The sequence below is a fragment of the Tricharina praecox genome, assembly GCF_024521635.1.
Source record: "Tricharina praecox strain CBS 144465 chromosome Unknown BZA05scaffold_37, whole genome shotgun sequence".
Taxonomy (NCBI): domain Eukaryota; kingdom Fungi; phylum Ascomycota; class Pezizomycetes; order Pezizales; family Pyronemataceae; genus Tricharina; species Tricharina praecox.
The window spans coordinates 133,251-153,904 of record NW_026250439.1 but is presented as its reverse complement, the minus strand read 5'-3'; the positions used below and the strand labels follow the sequence as shown (position 1 = coordinate 153,904).

At 55.1% G+C, this 20,654-nt stretch overlaps 4 protein-coding genes across 4 annotated transcripts; 3 read left to right on the top strand and 1 right to left on the bottom strand.

Annotated features, from left to right (window-relative positions):
- Window positions 1–128: 128 nt before the first annotated feature.
- Window positions 129–2,521, bottom strand: BZA05DRAFT_190504 (uncharacterized protein). Its single transcript, XM_051479405.1, has 2 exons — window positions 1,073–2,521; window positions 129–1,012 (listed from the first exon to the last, which is right to left on the bottom strand). Exons 1-2 carry the CDS (start codon window positions 2,361–2,363, stop codon window positions 309–311), a joined length of 1,995 nt encoding a protein of 664 aa, XP_051335253.1. The 5' UTR covers window positions 2,364–2,521; the 3' UTR covers window positions 129–308.
- A 3,349-nt stretch (window positions 2,522–5,870) lies between these two features.
- Window positions 5,871–6,666, top strand: BZA05DRAFT_190489 (protein SSU72). Its single transcript, XM_051479404.1, has 2 exons — window positions 5,871–6,320; window positions 6,377–6,666. Exons 1-2 carry the CDS (start codon window positions 5,945–5,947, stop codon window positions 6,649–6,651), a joined length of 651 nt encoding a protein of 216 aa, XP_051335252.1. The 5' UTR covers window positions 5,871–5,944; the 3' UTR covers window positions 6,652–6,666.
- Window positions 6,667–9,523: 2,857 nt separating this feature from the next.
- Window positions 9,524–12,622, top strand: BZA05DRAFT_190465 (uncharacterized protein). Its single transcript, XM_051479403.1, has 4 exons — window positions 9,524–10,900; window positions 10,962–11,114; window positions 11,189–11,476; window positions 11,539–12,622. Exons 1-4 carry the CDS (start codon window positions 9,722–9,724, stop codon window positions 12,574–12,576), a joined length of 2,658 nt encoding a protein of 885 aa, XP_051335251.1. The 5' UTR covers window positions 9,524–9,721; the 3' UTR covers window positions 12,577–12,622.
- A 5,700-nt stretch (window positions 12,623–18,322) lies between these two features.
- On the top strand, window positions 18,323–19,345 carry BZA05DRAFT_449030 (uncharacterized protein; the record flags this gene model as incomplete). The annotated part of the gene is made up of 3 exons (XM_051487313.1): window positions 18,323–18,445; window positions 18,509–19,096; window positions 19,247–19,345. 3 exons carry the CDS (start codon window positions 18,323–18,325, stop codon window positions 19,343–19,345), a joined length of 810 nt encoding a protein of 269 aa, XP_051335250.1.
- Between the last annotated feature and the right edge of the window lie 1,309 nt (window positions 19,346–20,654).

The following is a 20,654-nucleotide window of genomic DNA, read 5'->3' as shown; positions in this document are numbered from 1 at the left end:
AAGTAACGAGGTTACTAAAAAAAAGAAGAAAAAAAAGGGCATCAAAGTACAAACAAAATAACCCCATTCGGACCGCACCGCACAGCACTCACAAACAAGCAAATGGAAAGGAGGAAGGAGGAAGGTAACATTCATAAGGCTGGAAAAAAGATGAAGATGAAGATGAAGGACAACGAAAATAAACTCCCTCCATCCCTCCATCCCTCCATCCCTCCATCCCTCCATCCCTCCATCCCCCTTGTCTTCCTTCGTGCATCGTCGTCGTCATCATACATAGCATGGTCGTAGACGTGGGCGTACATACTCCTTTATGATTTCGCTGTGGCCTTCTTCTTTCCCTTCTTCTGCTTCTTGGTCTCTTTCTTCTCGGCTTCTGGAGACTTCTGCTCGGCTGGCTGGGAATTCCCCAAGGTGCGGGGTGTATCCTCTGCACGGAGTTTCTCGTCTGCACGGGGTTTCTCCTGAGTGTGGGTCTGCTCCTCAATCTCCGGAGATTTCTGCTCTGCTGGCTGGGCATTTCCCGTGGTGCGGGGTATCTCCTCTGCACGGAGTTCCTCCTTGGTGGGAGCTATCTCCTCCTTGATGAGAGCTGTCTCCTCCTTGACGACATCCGTCTCCTCCTTGGTAGCATCCGCCTCCTCCTGAGCAGCATCCATCTCCTCCTCCCCGGGCACACGCCCATTTGCTCTAACTCCGGCCTCGAACGCAATACTGCCGAGCTTCGGCGTACCGCAGTCCGCGTCCTCATCCTCAGTTGCCGCGGCATCACGTTCGCGCTCTTCATGTTCCTTCCGGATCTGCTCGAGGCGCTCCTTGCTGTCCTCGTGTCCGACTTGAAAGCCGTACGGATGCACGTCGCGCGAGCTGGTCGAGAAGTGCGATACGTGCGCGTGGTGCTCGAGACCGTCGTCGGGTACGAGCGCCGACGGGTTCATCTCCATGTGGCCGTCCGGGCCGGGGTGCATGTCCCTGAGCAGACACACATACTCCTCTGGTACCAAGCCGGACTCCCCTTGGGCCTGTTAGCTTGCTGATATAGTGTCGTTCGGACCCGGGGAAAGGGGATGCATACTTGTTTTTGGGTCCTCGGCGACCAGCCAGCCCATTCCGTGCCGATAGCTGACCCACACCACCTGGCCCTCCACCAGTGGCAGTTCGTTCTCGTTCTCCTGTATGAAATCGAACAGAGCCACCGCCTTGCCGTGCATCTCCTCTGCGGGGCTAGCGATCGTGAACTGGTAATCCCTGCTGAAGCGCGAGCTGTAGTCTGCGAACGAGTCCTCGCCCTCGACGTTGAAATCCGGGCCCTCGTCGTCGGAGTAAACGTAGTCCGGATCGTAGTAGCCGGCGCTGTGCGGATTGTACTCGTCCACCTCGGCGAGATGGTAGAGCTCGCCGCCCGGCTCGCCATCCTCCAGATCCTGCGGTCCTGCGCTTGTCCGGTAATAACTCTCGCCCAGATCGCTGCCGTTGCCGGTGCTCCGCCTCCGCACCGCCCAGTCCCCCTTCGTGCCCGGAAAGTGCTGCAGCTGCGTAGGTGTCAGGGTGTTGCTGCCGTTGTGTGCGCGCGAATGGTGGCTCTGCGGCACACTCGACTTGTGTTTCCGATGGACCGCGTGTTTCGGCACCACCACGGGACTCTGCAGATCTTCATCCTCGCTCCATGGCGGTCCGTCGGCAAAGTTGAGTGGCGGCGGTTGATTGTTCTGACCTCGTCGGAACTGTACCCCGAAATCGTCGCCCCAAGGATTCTCTCCCGACACGGCTGGATCCGACAGCCGGCGGAACCACACGCCGCTGGCCGCCACCGCCTCCTGGAGGTCCACGCCTGGCGTCGTCGCCCCCGCCGCCATTGTCGGTCCATAGTGCAGAGGGTGGACAGGCGGGTATGCGAAATCCCTGACACTTGCGTACGACAGTGACGACGCAAACTGGGGGCGGAAGCGGCCGTCGTCGTCGTTATCGCAGGGCGGCGAGGTTAGCGAGATGATGGAGATTCTCGTCGAGGGCTGCGGGGTGGTCGGGAACGATGGGATCGTGTGGCCTTTGGTGCTGGGATTGGGGCTCGGACACGGGCTCGGCCCACGCACGCCGGGTGACGACGAGAGTGGCAGCTGTGAGGGGCTGGGTTTGGGGGCTTCTCGCGACGGATTGGACGCCATCGATAACCGCTTCGTGGGCGTATCGGGAGGCGACAGTATCCGAGACCGACGATTAAGGCGCGACGAAGCTTCGGCGGCGGCAGGGTTGGGGCTAACAGCGGGGTCCCTCAGACCAGGCGCGGGCATCGGTGGCATCAGGGCGACCGAGGGAGCCGAGGAGGCCATGGTTGTTGTGTTATCGGATGGTTCTGCGCTGACCATGGATGATGAAATTGAGGGCGCAGAGGTCAGGGAAGTTCAGGAGTTTGGAGATGGGGGGGCGTCCCGACGACTGCTGGTGGAGGGGGGAGGGGGAGGGATCGCTTGCAAGCGGTTGTGGTAACGAAGGCTAAAAAGGGATGTACGTATCGACGAAGTCGAAGGGGTAAGAGAACAGAAGCCAGACCAGCTGCAGTTATTTTTTCTGAAGAAGCGACGAACGATCGAATGGCAAAGGAGTAGTTTGCGAAGAAAGTAAAGCGGAGAAGCCAAAAGAGACTTTGGACCGTGACGCAGTAGGGGGGTCGGGAAAGGGAGAATGGAGGAGATGAAAGGTGGCGGTGCGGCAAGAGAGACGGAGGTGGGTGGAGGAGGGGGGGGAGGGAGAAGAGGAGGAGGGGCGGAGGGTTTGAGGTGGATTTTTTTTGGGAGTGGAGAGGTGGTTTGGAGGAATGCGATGACGGACGGACGGGGGGGTGGTCTCGAATGCAGGTGAGTAATTGGGGGGTGGGTGTTGGGGAATGATGGGCAGTGGTGGAGGTGGAGGTGGTGGTGGTGGTGGAGGTGGAGGTGGGAGTGGTGGGAGTGAGGCGAGGCGAAGCGAGGCTCAGTTCAGTGGCCAGTTTGGCGCCCTCGAATGGTGAAGGCGAGGAGCGGACTGGATGGTTTAGTGGTGGGCCAGTCTGTGCGCCAGAGGCGAATGAAGAGCAAAGTCATGCAGGCAATAGACGCAGACTGGGGGACTTTCCATCATGTGTTGGGGCCGATGACTGGACGGGCAGCCGACGACATCACAGAGGTCTGCACGAAGGTACGGTACTTGCTATAGGTACAATGCAAACTGCCTATCGAATCCATCGAATCGATACGGGAAGGAAGGACGATGGACGACGGTATGCGAAACGAGGAACCCTGAATGGCAGGCACGGGTGCCGGTAAGTGACCTACCAGGTAGCTGTTCGAGCGGATGTGGGCGGGCGATATGAACGCTGACGATCACTCTCCAGGAGTGCTCCGAAAGTCTGCGCCCCTGAGGTGGTTGGCAATCATCAATCAATCATCCATCTCCCGCCGTGCGATCTATGTACCAGGAGCTGCCAATAAGCGGTGCCTCACCACCATTACGAATGAGAAGCACTAGTCTGTATTGGGAGCGCACTAGTAAGCCAGATACACTTAAACGAGTGAGTGGTTGTGACTAAGTTGTATGGGGGAAAAACTGGTGAGGCAGCACTTACCCTTACACCCGAGTACTACGGAGTAGCTATTTGCCTACTCTATTTTTGAAGCGCCCGAAGAATGCGAATCGAAGGCACATCGAAGACACAGGGTTTGGTCCCGTCATCCCCCCTTCCGTCACGACGATCCGACAACCAGCCTCCTATCGTAATGCCGATGGTAATGTGCCAAACCCAACCAGAATTATCCCGTCAGTGGTAGACTACCGGTACATGTGGCTGACGGATCAAGGCCGGGGCTGTCGAACCCAGGAACCACGTTTTGAACGATATCAACTTGGAATTGCTGCCCGCCGAACCGCATGTGAGTGAACGTGACTGTGACTGTAGGCTTGTATGGCGAACTAACTGGCCTGAACGTGAAGGAAGCTGTTCGTCCGTATGGTAGGTGCCTGCGTCGGAGATCGGAGACTAGAGACCCGCCCGCCCATCCGCCTTGATGATTTGTCCTCTAAGAATCAGGCACTTGGGCTGAGTGGCACCTACAGAGCAGCTCGTGGGGCATTGCAGAGTAGGTGCTATACGGTTTATCCGAGTCGTCTTCTTTGGCTACGGCTACGACCGGGCACATTATTCCATCGCACCAACGGCCATAGCCTTGGATGAATGGCCATAGGAGGGAAGCCGAAGATACCTGTGAGGGCAATTCGCAGGAATCATCACGGCCGCGGCGGGGATCAACGTCGGCAGAACTACTTGCCTACCAAGTACCTTCTGCCACCTGCTCCAATCCGCCTGCTCCACATGAAGGTAGATACTCTACACATAGTATGATACAACATCCACATCAGCACGCTGCAATGCAATGCAAGGGCTTCACCCTTCATCCTTCGCGCTCGCCGACGATGGAGAAGACAAAGATGATGCCGAAGAAGCAGGACTCTGCATCGGGAGTGTTCTAGTCTCTGTCCTCTCGCTTCCTCATCCCCTTCCCTTCCACCCTTCTGTTTTTTCCATTCCGGGGTGTGGACTGCGGTTGTGTTCTCTTCGTCAACTTTTCCCCGAGACAGATGCGCATCTGCATCTTCGGCGCTTGAGACCAGCAACCAGCCCAGCAATCAAAGATGTTTCCGCGCGCGCTGCGCTGAGCTGCAGGCCGTCCAACCAGACAGACTCTTTTCTCCGCAGCAGCTCGCCAGAAAGCTCTCCTCGGCGTGCAATCATCTTGCCTGTCCCTCGCGTCCCCCCGCTCGCTCGCTCTCTGCCAAGCCAAAATCGTCGGCGGTTGCGGTAGGGCACTTCCTTCTTTGCACTTTCCTCTTTTATTTCTTTTCCCACTTTTTTTCTCCTGTGCCTTTTCACTTGCGGTTAGTCCAGGACGTGACTGGTTTCACAGTTTTCGCCGCTCCGGTCGCCTATGTCAACGCCAGCTTTCTTTCCTCCTTCATCTCCCTCTTCCATCAACACCACCAACATCACCACAACCAACATCAACCACCGTCTTTCTCTACACCACCATCACCATCATCGCCACCCGTCTCCAATAATAAATCCCTGCGCGATCTCACAGCAACTGGTATGTTTATCCTCAGCTACTCGCACCTACGCGCACACGCACAAACTTTCCCACTTTCCCACAACTGCCCCTCATGTGATGAATTAAGATTATATTGGAGCTGTCTTAGTCGTTCCTCCTTTATCAGGGGAATTGGCGATGCGGATAGACATCTAGAGGCTTTTTCTGACTTCCCCCGTCTTACCCCACTTTTCCTCTCGCGAAAACCCAAACCGAAACACGTGTTGCAAAAGCTAACGGTCTCGAAAGAACCTAGAATCGTGAAACACACCAAGAAGCGACACCGACATCTACATCTACCATCGCAATGGCCACCACCGCAATGGAAACCCAGCCGCCGCATGAAGGCATCTCTACCAGCGGAGCCGAAGACTTTCCCCTCACGTTTTGCACGGTCTGCGCCAGCAACCAGAACAGGTTTGTCCCCGCTTTTACTGTGTCACTGTCGACTTTCTCTTCCGCGTGCATCTGCGCATGCCGGTATCGTGAACCACTATGGAGGGCAGCAGCTGGAAGCTTGGGACAAAAGGATATCAAGGGCCACGCCCACTATGTAGAATATAGACATCATGCACCATCTCGCTGCACTGATCAATCCTGTGTACCTGCTCTGTCTGCGTTGTTCGTCGATGAGGCAGCATGATCTGCTGTCGACGAAGAGGCGGAGACGGATGCGAGTCAATATCCACACTCGTCCACTGCACTCCACCCATCCCCGTCAAGCCCGTGCTGCTGCCCCTCCAAGCGACCCCCACATCCCACGCCCACCGCGCGCGCGATCTAATCGTTCCGAACCCGCGCTGAGAACCCCCCCCCGTGTTCACAGATCAATGGAAGCGCACCTGGTCCTGTCGCTAGCGAAGTACCCCGTGATCTCGTTCGGCACCGGCTCTGCGGTGCGGCTGCCCGGCCCGTCGATCGACAAGCCCAACATCTACAGCTTCAACAGCACCACCTACGACGAGATGTTCCAGGAGCTCAAGAGCAAGGATCCCCGCCTGTACTCGGCAAACGGATTGCTGCAGATGCTGGATCGCAATAGACACATCAAGGGACATCCGGAGCGCTGGCAGGATTGGAAGGTGGGCGTGCCGAGGCTGGAGGGGAGTGGGGCTGTGGGTGGGGGAGGGGGGGAGGGCGTTAAGGAGGGCGTTGTGGACGTCGTCGTCACGTGCGAGGAGAGATGCTGGGACGCTGTGCTGGATGGTGCGCCCCCCCTCTCTCTCTCCCCACCTTCACTCCGCTAACAGTGAATATTGCAGACCTAACCAACCGCAACTCCCCTCTCAACCGGCTAGTGCACGTAATCAACATCGACATCAAGGACAACCACGAGGAGGCGATCGTGGGGGGGCGCGGGATCCTGGAGCTGGCGAACATGCTCACCGCCGCTGCGAAGGAGGAACGCGATAGGGCTGATGCCGACGGCAGACCGTTTGAGCGTGGCACCGTGGATGCGCGTGTGCCAGAGGTCCTCGGAAAGTGGCAGGAGAAGTGGACTAATTTGCCGGCGCTGTGGAGTGTGACTTACTTCTAGGGGGTGGGGCATGGGAGGGGCGTTCGGTACGTTTGCTTGGGATGGATTTGCTTTGCTTTTCTTTGGTTAGGTTTGGTGATGGTGGCTGTGCTTGATACTACTGCACTTCACTGCTACTACCTATACTATACTGTTTGGTTTCTACTTTCGTTGATTACCTTCTGCTGGCTGTTCTTGGAATACTACTGCTATGCTACTATACTACTTGGTTCCCACTGTACTTGACGGAACGAGTGGGAAACGGGTGATCTCTTCACCTTTGCGTCAGCCATGGCTTGGTCAATGGCAATCATAGGATCAGCTAATGGCGGGGCAAATTGAGGCACGAGTGAGTGAGTGTGCATACCTCGTATGCCGACCTAGTATCTACGGCTGCAGATTGAGACTTGAGCGGGTGATGGACGTGCTCGAGGGTAAAGCATGACCAGGAGGGGATAAGAAGATACCCGATGATGATGGATTATGTACGAGTGCCAATCTAGTTGGTCGATGATGGGAAGAAATCAAATCCCTCCACATGTCAAAGCATTCTACCGTACATACTGTACTCGAGTGTAAGCGTAAGTGCTGCCTCACCTTGAGATTATAATACGTAATGGTGGTGAGGCACGACTTATCGGCTGCACGTTCCCGGTGCTGTAGCTGTCATCTACAACCCGCACTCCTCCCACTTCCACTACAACTCCTATTCCTACTCCAGATAAATACCGTAATGGCAGTACCTATCATTATCGTTAACCAGCTCAAAATCCGTGTACCAGTGAGTGAGACCTCAGAGAACATCAATTGATTATCGCATGCGGTGCGGCCTTAACTACAGTTTACTACGGTAGACTACGGCAACCACCAACTTCCCTTCCCTTCCCGAGATTTTTCCTGCCAGCTCCGCTTGAGAGAATGCTCCATCCACAACCACGGCCCGTTTCTACGCTGCTACCTACCGACCGATAACCAACCAACCAATTTTACATTGGAAAAACATGATCACCTCCTGCAAATGCAATACCGGCCCGCGAGAATTCCTGTTCGACTTCATACCCAGGTGGCGGCGCTCCCCTCTTCGGCTTCTTCCTCCTCCTCCTCTTCGGCTTCACCCTCCTCGGCTTCCTCCTTCTCGGCTTCCTCCTTCTCGGCATCCTCCACCTCCTCGGCCCCAGCCTCGGCCTCTTCTACCTATCGTTGGGATTTTCTTCCCCACGTACCTATTCTAGCACTGCTTCCGATCAGGAGCCATGTTTATCTCATCCCATTCGCAAATAGGTTACAGGTCTGCCGTGCTCTATTTCCTCTCCTCTTTTCCTCTCCTCGTTTGCTTTCTTTCTCCGTATCATTTCCCGTATCATTTCTGATCTTGATAGATAGTTACCAGTATACAGGAATAGGTATCAAGCCCTTAACCGATTACGAGGGCAAACCCCAAGCGCAGAAGCAGCACTGCCACGACCGCGCGGCAGCGGTAATACTATCGGGCCGGAAGGAATTCCGGTAACTCTAACTACGAATATCCGGAGTGGTACGTATTCCCGGCTCTACTCCGCACCGGCTCTAAGTACACCGGCATCGGAAGCGGCACCGGCGCCGGCAACCATCGAGGTCCGACCATCCGAGCAAGGAGTCCTGTCAGCAGCATTATCGTTCACGACATCTCACTCCCCCCTCCACCCCCTGCCAGTCCGTCGACGGAAGTGGTTAGTGCGTGTGCAGAACTCAGGGCCACCCTGGGTCCCTGCCAGCCTGCCAGGATGCGGGCGCTGTTTTTCTTTTTCGGAGAAATCAAAACGATCGAGGCGAGAAACATCACGGGAACGCCGCGTCGGGACGTGGGGCTTGCTCGCTCGACAGCAGGGCGAGAAGAAGGCGTGTCTCTGGGAGATGATGTTGGTGCTGCTGCTGGTGATGCGGGTGGTGGTGGTGCTGGTGGTGGTGCGGGTGGGTGGGGGAACTAGTGCGAGGTGCGTGCCCGCCCGCCCAGAGCTCATGTCTGTGTCTCTCTTATGATCTGGCCGGACTCGGGTCGGTGGTGGCCCCCCCTGCCTAGACAGGTCTGTCAAGACGAGACGAGACAGGAACACCGCGAGGACTTCGACATCGCGACTCGACAATTGCACCACCATCGACTCCTTGACTGAATCCCGATTGAGAGAATTCCCATGTTAAGCGTCGGCGTCGTGACTCTTTAGCGTCTGTACTCGGCGGCTGGAAGTTGGCTGGAAGTTGGTGGTGGTTTGCGTTGCGGAGAACACTCATCGTCAGGTTAGTTACCTACTCTACCTACCTGGTTCCTCGCGCCCTGGGAAAAGTGAAGTGAACAAGTTCTCCACGGAGGAGACACATATACGCCCTGGAACTGCCCTTTCAACCTCCCTGCCATAGCTTCCACAGTTGTGTTCTGCAGCGACCCGAGAAAGCTACAAGAAAAAAAGGGGGGGCCGACACCTTCGACGAACTTCCTTCTCTATACCGAGCTATCCGAAACTCGACGAACGAACCAACACCGAGCCATACCAGGGTTGCAGAGCAGAAGATCCCGTCGTTGTTGCTAACGGCCCTTTTTTCCCAAGCACCAGCACCAGACCAAACCAGAGATCGCTCGCACTCCCCTTCCTCCCCCAATACACACCCACCCACACACGCACTTACACACACCACCCGAAGACGGTCAACTCTTTCCATCGCGAAACCCACACCCCCATTCCCGACTTCACGCCCTCTCGCATATACCTCGGTCCGGTCGAGCAAGTCTCGTTGTGCTACAGCATAGCTAGGCAGTCGTTGCCGACGGGTGTCGTGTTCATTGAACGGAGAAAGGGGGTTCACGGAAAAGTCGCTGCGACCATTCGAGACGTTTCACTGCACAGGCGTCGACGAAGGCACAGTCATTCTACTATACTTCACGCCCCACCCCACCTCCACCCCCCTCCCCATACCCCACTACGTTGCGATCGCGATTGCTGTCGCTCGTCGAGATCCTGGAAACTTAGAGTAAAGATCGGACGTCACTGGTCTCCTCCAGGTGCCCTACGATATACCTGAAACCACCCCCCAATCCACACCCCCCGCCAAGAACACGATGAACGCGAATGATCCCCCGAGTCCGCAGAGCCCTCCAACCATCCGAGGTCATGAGAGCGGCAATCTATCCATCTCGATGAACAACGGCAATGCCAACATTCCGCGCTCCGCCCTCTCTCCCGTCTCCGTCGCCGGCAGCGACTGGTCCGGAATCAAAAACTACAACTCTCCCGAGAACGATCTGATGTTTGGCGGGCCCCCGAGCAGTAACCCGATGAGCGGCCGCCACAACGTCTCGCCGCCCGCCTCGATCGCCCGGAGCTCCGACGGCACCGGCCTGTACGCCTCGAGCGAGGGCTCCGTCACGCTCAAGAACATCGCGCTCGAGGAGCAGGTGGCGCTGCACCACACGGCACTAGCGAAATGGCTGCGCGACTTCCTGCGGACGAAGGGCAGCATCCGGCCAAACCGGGCGCGGGACAAGCTGCTGCGGCTGTCGGTTATCCAGTTCCAGGAGCTGTCGACGGACGTGTACGACGAGCTACAGCGGCGGGAGCCGGGGTCCACGGGCGAGGAAATCCCCGAGGGCGACACGCCGCCGTTCCTGCCGCCGAAACCGAACTTCCACGAGAAGCGCAACCAGGCGCGGCAGAAGCTGTCGACGCTCCCCGCCGAGCGCTTCCGCGACCTCGCCACCGACGTCTTCTACGAGCTCGAGCGGCGATTCCCCCGCTTCCAGTCCGGCCTGATCCCGCCCATCACCTCGCCGACCAATTCCATGGATGGCCGCGGAATCCCGCCGATGGGCGGCCGGGGCTCGCCGGGAATGCCGCCGCGAATGGGCTCGCCGGGCCCGATGCGAGCGGGGAGTCCGGGCCCAGGCATGATGCGCCCCGGCGGGCCGTACCGGCCTGGCCCCAACGGACCACCGGGCACACCAGGTGGCACGAACGGCTACCGCGGGGCACCGCGCGGCCCGCCGCCGCAAAACGCGCCACCGGGGCCCCCGCGCGGTCTCATGGGCCCCGACGGTCAGAACTCGTTCGGAAGACCGCTACCGAAAACGTTTCAGAATAACACTATCATCCCGAATAAGAGCACTATGGTCGAGGATGATGATGGCGATGACGACGACGATATGGACGCGTTTGGGCTCGAGGATAATGGCCACCGCCGCAGCAATGACCCTGGCAGGAGGGAGAGCGCCAGGAGTATGGCCAGTAGGTCCGGGCATGATGTAAGTTGGCTGGTTTCTGTCCCTTGTGGAGAATGCGGACTGACAAGGTGTGTGTGTGCAGGCGGATAAGAGAGTCATCGCAGAGTACCAGAGCAAGGTCGAGATTCTACACGACAAGGTTTCAAGCCTCGAGGCGAGTCTGGAGGAGAAGGAGGAGGAATTGAATCTTTTCAGGACCTCGGGCGGCGGCGGCGGCGGCTCAAGGGATCAGGATGTTTGTTCTCTTCACACTCCCCTTACATATCGCTCGTAATGTGGCTGTGGCTGACGTAGTTTCCCGTGTCACAGCATGACCAGCAGCGCGAATGGGATAACCTCCGGCACGAACTCGAGGGGAAACTGGCGGATGCTGAGAATCTGAATAATAATCTGCGGTCGGAGCTCGATAGGGTCAAGGCGGATTCGGCGGCGAGTGAGCAGTCGCTACAGCAGCATGTGAGGGATCTGCAGGAAGAAGTTGGACAGCTGAAGAGGAGTGGAGGCGGAGGTGGTGGTGGAGATGGAGGTTCTGCCGAATATCAAGAATTGCTACGACAACATGAAGATCTGAAAATGGATTTGAGGGAGCAGGAAGAGGTATGCTTTGGGCTTTGGGCTGTTAGTGGTGTCGAGTGCGGTCGTGATGCTGACGAAGACAGGTTACGGAGGAGGTTCGCAAGGAGGCGATGGAGTTTCTCAAGCAGATGAAGGACATTTCCGAACGAGCTGATGAGTCATATGAACGGGAAGAGAGGCTCCACGCGCAAATCCAAAAGCTTCAGGGCGACGTACAGGAGTGGAAGGCGCGGTACGCGAAGGCAAAGACGACGATCCGGTCCATCCGAAGCTCGACCCTCGGACTTCAGGTGCCAACCTCGGGGGGACTGTTCGGGAAGGAGGGAAATCTGGTCGATGCCAATGGCCTCGTCAAGGCTGTGCTCCTCACAAAGTTCCAGATCTCGATCGACGAGCTGCTCAAGGTCGCCCGCGGCATCAACTTCCACCAATCGTTGGACCAGGTCAAATCGGTCGTGATGGCGACTCGCGCGCTAACCAAGGGACTCGAGCGGGACCAGAGCGAGGCCGTTAACCGGGCGAAATCTCGCATCTCGGCCACGGCGAACAACCTCACCACCGCGGCCAAGAACCACGCCACCGGCTGCGGACTGTCGCCGGTATCGCTGCTGGACGCTGCCGCATCCCATCTCACCGCGTCTGTCATCGAGCTGGTCAAGCTGGTGCGCATCCGCCCCACGATAGAGGGCGAGTCCGACGAGGAGGAGGAGTTCGTCCCCGAGCCGCCGAACGAGGATTCTCGCTACGAGGTGCCGGTGGGTGACCATGATTCCTCCACTTACCACGTAAACGGCGGCGGCTCCGGTGGCCACCGCAACAGCCACGGCCACGGCAGCAATGGCGGCAACGTCAACGTCAACGTGCCGGAGCTGGACGTGAGTGGAGCCGAAAACCGGTTAAGTAACGATTCTTTATATAGTCCGCTCAACTCGCCGCGGGGCAGCAGGAACGGACCCAGGAGTAGAGACGGGTCCGCGCTACTGGGCAGTACCATCGGCACCGAGAGCAGGCATTGGGGCAGCGCGCCGCCGCCGCAGTTCGCGAGAAGCGAGGTTGAAGAGCTCAGGGTAGGTGCACTCGATTTTCCTATGCCCCCAAGCCGGAATATGCAGTATGCTTGATTGATTGATTTGATTGATTGGCGCCTTTGTTTTTTGTTTTTTTGTTTTCTTCCTGACTGCTGCTTCGTCCTTTGTTGCCCTTATTTCCGGTTTAATTGCCTCCTACTCTTTTTCTTTTTTCATCCGGACTGTTGTTTTGCGCTTTTTCTTTCATTGGTGGGGTTTGATTGTATAAACACCATAGACCTTGAGGTTGCTTGTTGTCGGTTTGTTCAATTTGTTTTCTGGTTGTTTTCTTTTTTCTTTTTTCTTCTTTTTTTACTGCCCGCCGCTCTTGTTTACTGCTACATATGGGACACGGAACAGGACAGGACAAAACGGACATGTAGAGGAACATTATACCATACCTAGAGGAAAATGACGATACCTTTACCCTCCCTCACTCCCATACCACGCTCCTCTACATATGTAGAGTGTCCCTCCCCTGTCCCTGTCCTCCTTCCCTATGTGGCACCTCCCTATGCGGAAGGCGTGCCCGTCCCTCCTTGCCGCGCGTCTCTCCCCCCAACCCTCCCCTGTCACCTACCACTGTCTTGTCTCACACGCAACCATCCACTAACGCCCACCCCCTTCTGGTAGCTCTTCCTCGAAAACCAAACCAACGCGATCGTAGAATCGATCCAGTCCCTACTGGAAGCGATCAAGGCGGACAGCTCAGCGGGGCAGCTATGCGCGCACATCCTGTCGATCGAAGCGGTCGTGGGGAAAGTCCTGTCCTCCACCGAGGCCGCGATGGAGAATCACGCGCTCCGGGACCGCGCTGAGTGGATCGTTAAGAATCTCGGCGCGTGTCTGGAGAGGATGGTGGGTATGAGGGTGGGGCTGGGGAGGGGGGAGGGGTTGGATGCGGATGGCGGGGACAGAGTGGCGAAGGATGGAAAGTCCAAGCTCGCGGGGCTCGCGTTTGATATGGCACGAGAGACGAAGGAGCTCGTGCGTACGGTCGAGGATATCGATAATGAAAATAGGAGGCAGATGGGTGTGAGCGTGGGCCCGGGGGTGGATTTGAGTTGAGCGGACGGGACGGGACGGGGCGGGGTGGGGTGGGGTGGGGTGTAATATATGGATGAGCGATGTGTGAAGATGGCTGGATGGGGGGATGGTTTCGATTCGTGGTTGTAGTTATACTAGCTTATATATCTTCCTTTGGTTTTTGGTTTGGTTTTTTTTGTGAGGAACGATTCAAATGGATTATGTTTCATCCTCAGGAGTCGGCTCTGCTACCTCCTCGCGTTTTGCATCGCCGTGGTTGGCTGTGGACCTGTGGTTGGCTGTCGAATGGAATAGGTACCTAGAGTCCTAGACTGTCGGTGCGAACGCTGGTTCGTGATCGTGATAGGATTGCCGCCATCTACTAGTACCGAGTACGGAAGCCTCCCGAGGCAACGGGAGCACCGTGGTGCCGGTACACAGGTGATGTGCGGCATCTAGTTCAGGCGAACCTTAAAATACCATACTAATTCCCGATTCCCGACGAGCACATGTGACACGCATGCCTTAGCATCTTGCTTTCGAAAGTAGAAAGTTGAAACTTGTGGTGGAAACTGAAAACCCAGTATACTGGAGCTGGGAGAGCTGGCACGTCGATTGTGGCGGTTTGTTCGCTGGAACAGAGTCGTGGAGTGAAGTCGTGGAGTCGTGGACGCCGGAAACTTTCCTCCACGGCTCAAGGCCCCGAGATCCGAGAGAGAGTAGGTTTGCAGGTTTGGTTATAATCCTAACCAATTGCACGTGACTCATCTGGAGTAGAAGCGTGAGCAGCCGTAAGGTGAATTGGCAGGGAGCTGCGACGCAAGTGGGTGGAGATTTGTGATAGGTGAGGATTTGTGAGGATGCTTACCCAGAGAGTTGTTGCCGTGTGGGAGCGCCGCTTCATAGCATCAAACTCGCCCGACTTGATTGATGAACAAGAGCATGTGCTCAAGAGCATGTGCTTTGTGGTTCAGTTTCTGCCAGTCCTGGTAACAGGGGAATTCCGGCTCTGTCCGCTTCATTACTAAACCGACAGGCGACAAGTGAATACTGTATTTGATTATTTTGATATCAACGGAACGAAAAGGACTTCCGAAAAGAGTGATACCCCATGAGGCAGAGTTTGTGACCCTGACCGGTTGTCACTCCCATTTATGGGCGTTGTACCTACTCTACATACCAGGGATTTCTCGCGCAGTGTTGCCAAGCGTTGTGATTTATAACACAGCACCGCGAGCCCCGTATTTGGCTCTCGAGGAAGTAATGAAGGATTTCTGTTAGAGGGGATGAAGCGGAAGTGGTTAGTATAGTAGGGAGCATCAGCGTTGGCGGGTCCAGCGAGTTGTTGGCGTGGGGGAGCTCCGCTTCATGGCACCAAACTCGCCCGGTTTTGTTATTCAAGAGCACGTGCTTTTTTTGTCGTTCAGTTTCGGCCAGTTGAGGGCACAGAGCCATTAGGCTCTCTTCGCTACGTTACATAGCGACAAGTGATGAGCGAGGACTCGATTTGATACATATCGGAACGATCCAAAAGGACTGAGGAAATGAGTGATACCGCATGAGGCAGAGTTTGTGCAGTGGCCGGCGGTCACTTCTTTTTATGGGCGTTGTAGGTACTCTACCAGGAGTCTCTTGCCGAATGGTGTCACGCGTTGCGATTGCAGTCTTGCGAGCCCCCCTATAGGATCTTCAGTTGATTTTGCATGCAGCCTATCCAGAATATGGCGTAGTTCGAAACGTCGCACTCCTTTCCTGCCCATTCTGGCCGGCCGGGGATTGAGACCCCGAGGATTGCTGCGATCCTGATCATCAATTGTACGCGAGGTATCTAGAAGAGTGAAGAGCCGTGATGATAATTATAGTAGTGCGCAGCTGCGACATAAATGGGTGAGGATTTATGAGGATTTGTGAGGATTTGTGAGGATTTGTGAGGATTTGTGAGGACTTGTGAGGCTTTGTGAGAATTCGGATGGCGTCATGGCGGAGCACTCACTCATCCACCACCACCCCGGGGCGACAATGTGCTTATGCTTGTGCTTGTGCTTGTGCTGTAAGATAGAAACACATCGGAGTCCAGTCCGTCGTGATGCTGCTTCCTAGCTCGGTCGAGAAAACTAAAGTACAAAATACACCAATAGTTCTTGTCGAGGCTCGAGAGTTGGGAGAGAATAAAAGTACCTGGAGTAGATAATACCGTGCAGGTGTTCCGGAAAGGATACTGCGCTCTTTCTGGAGGAATTGTATACCATCGGGAGTGGGTGAGATACATGTACTTAAAGAGTCGTGACTCGATGGCGTGGGCGAGCTCCGCTTCATAGCATCAAACTCGCCCGATGCTGTTAATAATAAAGTGCATGTGCTTTGCCATTCGATTTCAGACAGCCCTATGCACAGTGATGTGTCCGCTCCATTGGCGACCCCTGAAGAGCGAGCACTGTATTGATTATTTTGATATCGGAACGATCGAAAAGGGCTTCGGAAATGAGTGATATCTAATGATGAAGCAGAGTTTATGGAGTGACCGGCTGTCACTTCCTTTGATGGGGGTCGTACTCTACATACTAGAGATTTCCTGCGCGATGCTGTCGCGAAATATTATCTGCAGTACTGCACTGCGAGATCCGTATTTGGCTCTGGAGGATGCTCTACACGGGTGGAATCGTCGAAACACTCAGAGGTAAAGCAATTCCTTCGTTATCCTTTAACGTATCCTTCGTCGCTGGCAATGACATAGTAGTACATACCCTTCCCACGCCCCCGTAGTGACCTGTGTGCGAATTCCTTGGTCTCTCGAGACAGTGCCACGGTCTATACCACAAAAACTAAACGTCATCCATTTGATGCTCGCCGCAATGTTTACCGCTTCCTCCTTGGTCGCTTCTTTCCTTAGTAAGACTTCAATCTACCTACCTAGCCAGAGGAGTCGGAAGGGCCGGTATTCTGACTAATCATCTGCCGTGACAGGACTGTGGACAGGAAGAGCAACAACGTACATACTTCGCAGCCATAGTCTTGACTCTTGAAAGTACCTATTGTGAATACAGTGCAGTGTGATGAAATAGAAACCAACACCACTACCGGCAACGACAACGACAACGACAACGACAACACCCCCCTTCCTCGTCACAGACACAGCATTCACAAACATTCCCCACAATTAACGCGCTGTCTTTACCGTTCGTTTAAACTTGAAATCCATCGCACTAGATCCCTTCAAATCACGTGACATGCCGTTCGCTCGTCCAACGCAGCCAGAGTTGTGGCGGAGCTTGTCCGTCGTTTATAAGCATCGCATTCATGTTTCTAGCACGGAAAACCCTCACGTGGTCTAGTAGTCTACTAAGTACCGACTGCGCCATGCAATCGATCGATCGACGAGGGGAATTGAGGGAATGAGGGAATGTTCCGGTGAATGACCTTTGGATTGACTGAACCTCTTGGGGCTTCGAAACCAAGCCACCCACCGGCCGGGGGTGGTGACGGTTTCTTGTTTTCGGCGTGACGGAGTAGAGCACTACGAGTGGTACTTAAATATCACTCGGTAGTATCATGTGACACGCCTTGCGTTACAGGCTTTTTTTTTGTTGCATCATCACTACCTTCGTCGTTGGTACTGTAGAGTAGATCATGCAGATTATATATCCGTCTCCCCCGGCTATTGGCGCCGACCGCTGGCCGCGAGCTCGATACCGGTTTCCGAGCCCTATTGCTCTCCGTCCAGCGGCCCAAACCTCCCTGCAGTCAAACCTCTCCGCTCCTTACGCTCCAAGAGTAGTCCGTCCCGCCCGCCACTTTGCTAGACGATCCACTTTCACCGAACCGCAACCGCTGGTTTCGACGAGACAGGATAGTGGGAAACGCGAGTGAGAGTGGGTGATCTGGTCGGAGGAGCGGCGGGATGAGGTGTGTTCGAGCGGGAGGGAAGGAAAGGAGGGTACTACGTACGGGCGCCTGAGTAATCGGGAGATAAGCACTGGGATGACCATGCTCGACGGAGTGCAGAGGGGGCGGGGGCGCAATGCAACATCCGTAAGATACCTGACCCGTGAAGATACGGATGGGCATAACAATAGGACCGTTGCCGTGCAGATGTGAGACATGAAGATTGTATGGCCGGTAGACGAGCTCCGGCAGTTACTCGTAACTGTGTGACAAAAGATCCGCTGCTGCTGGCATAAACTGTTTATCTATGGTATTTACGCAAACTATGAGATATCTGTTCGGGATGTGCGTCGATGCGAGGACTCGGCACACGCTGGCCGTTCGATATTAGAAGCATTCGGATTCGTCACATACGGCCTCTCTGGACTATGACCATCATAAACGCGATATTTCCTGCCAGCTCTGCGCGGGTAGAGAGCTAGTCCTATCGCCGTCGTCACAGTCAGGTTCAATCGCTAGTGCAAGTAGTGATGAGATTACAGGTTGTCGAGTGATGGAATGTTTAGAGCTCTACCACGCTGTCTAGCCCTAACAATCTCCGAGGCAAGCGCTTTTTTCCCTCGTCCTCCCTTTTCCTCGATCCCCCTCTCCCTCTCTTCCCTTCCTTCTTCACTTCACAGCAAGTTCGGAACAACTTCTTCCCATCGCCAGAAATTTTCGACCACTTCTTTCAACAAATTCTCCACAACTTCGTTCCACAACTTCTTCTCCACAACGTCTTTGCTTCCAGCCCACAACCACTCATTCACTTTCGCATCGCGACCACAGTTTCCCTCACATCCTACCTTTCACAACCACAACCCTCTACTTCAAGAATCAACGCACAATTAGAATGGCTCCCAAACGCCCCACCGCGGCTCATTTTATGAAGTCAAACCCCAACGTCGACTCGAAGACGCCCACCAACAAGTCCATCCCTGTGCAGGGTCATACTCACTTTTCAAAGAAGAGCAAGGTTAGTTCTTTTCCGCTGTGTACTAATAATGACTCCGATGTAACTAACGGCTTGGATCTCAAGGTTGATGATGTTCTGAACCCGTCGCCGACCAACCGTTCTTCGAACTTTGTCGAAGGCGTCGTCTCCAAGTATAAAAGCACCCGTGGCGTTGGCAACACCAACAACACCACCCCCGCTCCCGACATTTCTTCCGCCGCGAAGAACGATGTGATTACTGGCAGCAATGAGAGACCCAGCATCACTCGCACCAAGAACGCTTATGTCATCAATAATAAGTCTGGAACTATACACGCGTTACCGATCAAGAGAGTCCCCAAGGCCAAGGCTGTGGGTGACGCTGCTAAGGACAAGAACACCATCACTTCGGGTGTCACTAAGGACAGAGTTGTCATCAAGCGCAACGCTGTCATCAAGGACAAAGTGGTCACCAAGGGCAATGCTGTCACCCAAGAGAATGCTATCACCAAGGAAGAGGTCCGTGGTCGCCGCCGCCCGGTTCAGCCTTTCACCACCAAGGACACGACTACTGAAAATTCCCGCCGTCGTCGCTCCGACTCCGTTACCAAGAGCCGCTCCATCTCCCCTGCACGCCCGCCCAAGGACGCCACCGTTACCTCCAAGCCCACCAACGCTCCTATGAACAGTGAAGTTTGTAAGACCTTGCATTCCCTAACTAGAGAAGCCTTCCGAAAAAAGAAAAAAAAACAAGAACTTTTCCGGCCTACCCCCCTCCCCCCCCATTGGTAAGTTGATGATGCATCGATATGAGGAGACGTGTGGATACTAACTACTCTATAGACTGCCGACCTAAGCAGGTGGAATTTCGCGTACCTGTACATAGGGCCCTCGGCTCTGCCGGGGTGCAACACCCAGTGCGTCTGGGGAGGTGACTACTAGACGCCCGGCCGTTGGTCGATGTGGGGGGGTAGGGGGCCGGGGTGAGGGGGGTAGGCCGGCCAAGTTCTTGTTTTTTCTTTTCTTTTTTCGGAAGGCTTCTCTAGTTAGGGAATGAAAGGTCTTACGAACTTCACTGTTGTCTTCAATGGAATCTGGAGATGGACGGGCCAAAGGGGGGATTGCAACTTCATAGAGGCATGTGCGGTGATTTTTGCAAATCCGCATCTCTCAGTGAATACGTTGAACATGCAATCAACTATCTACCTACATAATGTACCTAGTTGCAGTGGTGGTGATAAAATCTGCGATTGTCGTAGAAAGTAGAAAACCTTCGCAGCGCCATGAAGGTAGTATGTGTTTATAAAGCAAGCGATACCGTAGCCTGAAATGAAAGAACCATCCAGACGCTCCGATGACGGGCGGCACTTTGTCATTGTTATTGTCTATGGCGGGGCACCACCTATCACTCGGTAGTATCATATGACACGCCTTTGCGCGGCCGGCCGTCGACGCGAGAAGGGACAGAGAAAGAGTGCCCAGCAGGGTACTGCGTCTGCAGCCAATTCGAGGAAGTAGGAGATGAGGATACGCGGTGATAGTTTTTTGGAGCGGAAGCGGAAGACGGGGGAGAGAAGCGAGGGGGGAGCAGGAGGAGCGGGCATGTAGGCTCATTCCGGTCTTTACTGTCAATCTACTCCTTGCTTGTGTCGGCCCGAGGCGGATGGGCAGGGGAAGTGGGGCGCCGCATCGGACTGATCAGTACCGGGGCTTTCACCTCGACTGGCCAGGGCGGACAGGAAAAGGAGTTCGTTGGTTCGCCATAGTCTAGTTAGGCTGCATGCAAAATAAAACAGGAAGATATCTCCCTCTCTTTCCGTGGAGGCGAGAATCCAGATGATGAACATCATCACCGAGAGAAGGGACGAAGCGGAACGTACGGCAGTGAACAGTGCACCGGATTACTTGTGGTTTAAACCAAGTTCTCGAACCAATAAACCTGGATAGATATGGTGTCAATCCAGTGTCCATTCTACCAGTTTTTTTTGCCACGGTAGCTTTACCAAATCCGCCATCGCATTTTGGCGTACGTACGTTTTCTTGTTGATGGAGGCCTAATGCGAGTGATACCCATGTCTGGAGATAATCCGCCGTGTTTGTGGACGTGGACATAAAGTACCGAAACTCCATGAGCGTAGCCAATGCGAAGATTTGCAATGCTCTACTAATAGTGGCCACCTCGCTCCACCGGGAAGTCCCTTAATTCGACGTCGGCCATAACTACTAGTATTATGGCCCCTGCTTTGCCACG